The 1,582-nt window shown below is 41.1% G+C and overlaps 1 protein-coding gene across 1 annotated transcript in view; it reads left to right on the plus strand.

Annotated features, from left to right (window-relative positions):
• Window positions 1-1,151: 1,151 nt before the first annotated feature.
• Window positions 1,152-1,582, plus strand: part of PPP1R21 (protein phosphatase 1, regulatory subunit 21) — a gene marked incomplete at its 5' end in the record, with an annotated part of 14,166 nt that continues 13,735 nt past the window's right edge. Inside the window, one exon of the mRNA XM_010286432.1 lies at window positions 1,152-1,288. Within this exon, the coding sequence (XP_010284734.1) occupies window positions 1,152-1,288 (137 nt within the window). The remainder of the gene's footprint in view (window positions 1,289-1,582) is intronic.

Below are 1,582 nucleotides of genomic sequence, written 5' to 3' on the forward strand. Positions count from 1 at the left end.
TTGTTGAACCTCATGAGGTTCACATGGGTCCCATTCCTGGATCTTGTCCAGGTCCCTCTGGATGGCATCTTGTCCCTCAGGCGTGTTAACCACACCACTCAGCTTGGTGTCTTCTGCAAACTTGCTGAGGGTGCCCTCGATCCCAATGTCTGTGTCATTGATGAAGATATTAAAGAGTGCTGGTCCAAATACAGACCCCTGATGGACACCACTTGTCACCGATCTCCATCTGGACATTGAGCTGTTGACCGCTACCTTCTGGATGCGACCATCCAACCAATTCCTCATCCACCCAAGAGTCCACCCATCAAATCCATCACTCTCCAATTTAGAGAGAAGGATGTTGTGGGGGACCATGTCACAGGCCTTACAGAAGTCCAGATAGACGACACTGGTAGCTCTTCCCTTGTCCACTGATGTAGTCACTCCATCATAGAAGGTCACTAGGTTAGGTTATGCATGTTTTTTTTCAGCTGGGTATTAGCGCTAAAAACATGTTTTTTTAAAGCCTTTTTTTCTCCCTCACGGATCAGACTTTAATGACAGCTGCACAGAATTTTAATGTTTCTGAATGTTACTTTATAGCACTGATACTATTCAGGTATGATACACCAAAACTGTTAATCTTCAGACAGGCTCAATAAATTATTTATTATGCAGTAAATATAGCAATGTAGTAAAACTTGGCCAGATGCACATTCCTTCTGCAGTGAAAATCTTTGTTCCCAAGTGGATCAAAGGGAGGTGAATTATTAGTGCAAAGGACTGCTTAAAAAGAGTTTTTGGATTAAGGAAGAAGAAAAAGCTTTTTTTGTGCCTTCATTGTACCTCTTCTGCTCCTTAAGAAGCAAAAGATAAATTATTGTAGTAGAGGAAAAAGTCTTTAAACTGATGCAATCCGTTCCTTGCTGTGGGTGTAAGCTGTTCCTGGCTTGTGACTGAGGCTCCTAAGAGCGGGAATAGTACATGCACACCGTAATTTTCATGTATTGCTAAGTTACTCTGATACGTTAACCTTTCTAACATAAAATCCTAGTCAGTTGTTGCTTTGGGCTGGGGATGTAGAGAATACTCATCTGCTCCAAAACTCACAAACTTGTTTTTGTAAGATAATTGCTCACTTTTTAAAAAAATAATTCATATATTCCTAGTTTGGAAGAAGAGTGTGAGTCTTCTCTTTGCACAGCTGCTTTAAGAACTAGAAATATGGAGCTCCACAGAGACATGAAGAGGTTGACTGCAGTCTTTGAGAAGCTGCATACGTACGTTAGTCTTCTTGCATTACCAAGTAAGTGCCAGTTTTGGCTTGGTTACATTGCATTTGGAAGGTACTAGTTTTCCTTTTGGACCAGTGTTCATTTTTTTTGTTTTGTTTTGGGTGTGTGTTTGTTTTTTAAACCGTACACACACACACAAAATGCCACTTCTATGATAGAGGAAAACAAGATTAACACTACTCTACATACAGTCTAAACTATGGGGCAAGTGAGTTCTGCAGTATGCCATGTCATACTGGACTCTCTTTTATCCAGGCTGGTCGACCGAGTGAGCTGTAGGGTGTTTCTTTAATGCTGCACACTCT

This window comes from Phaethon lepturus, unplaced genomic scaffold, assembly GCF_000687285.1.
Source record: "Phaethon lepturus isolate BGI_N335 unplaced genomic scaffold, ASM68728v1 scaffold19454, whole genome shotgun sequence".
Lineage (NCBI taxonomy): Eukaryota > Metazoa > Chordata > Aves > Phaethontiformes > Phaethontidae > Phaethon > Phaethon lepturus.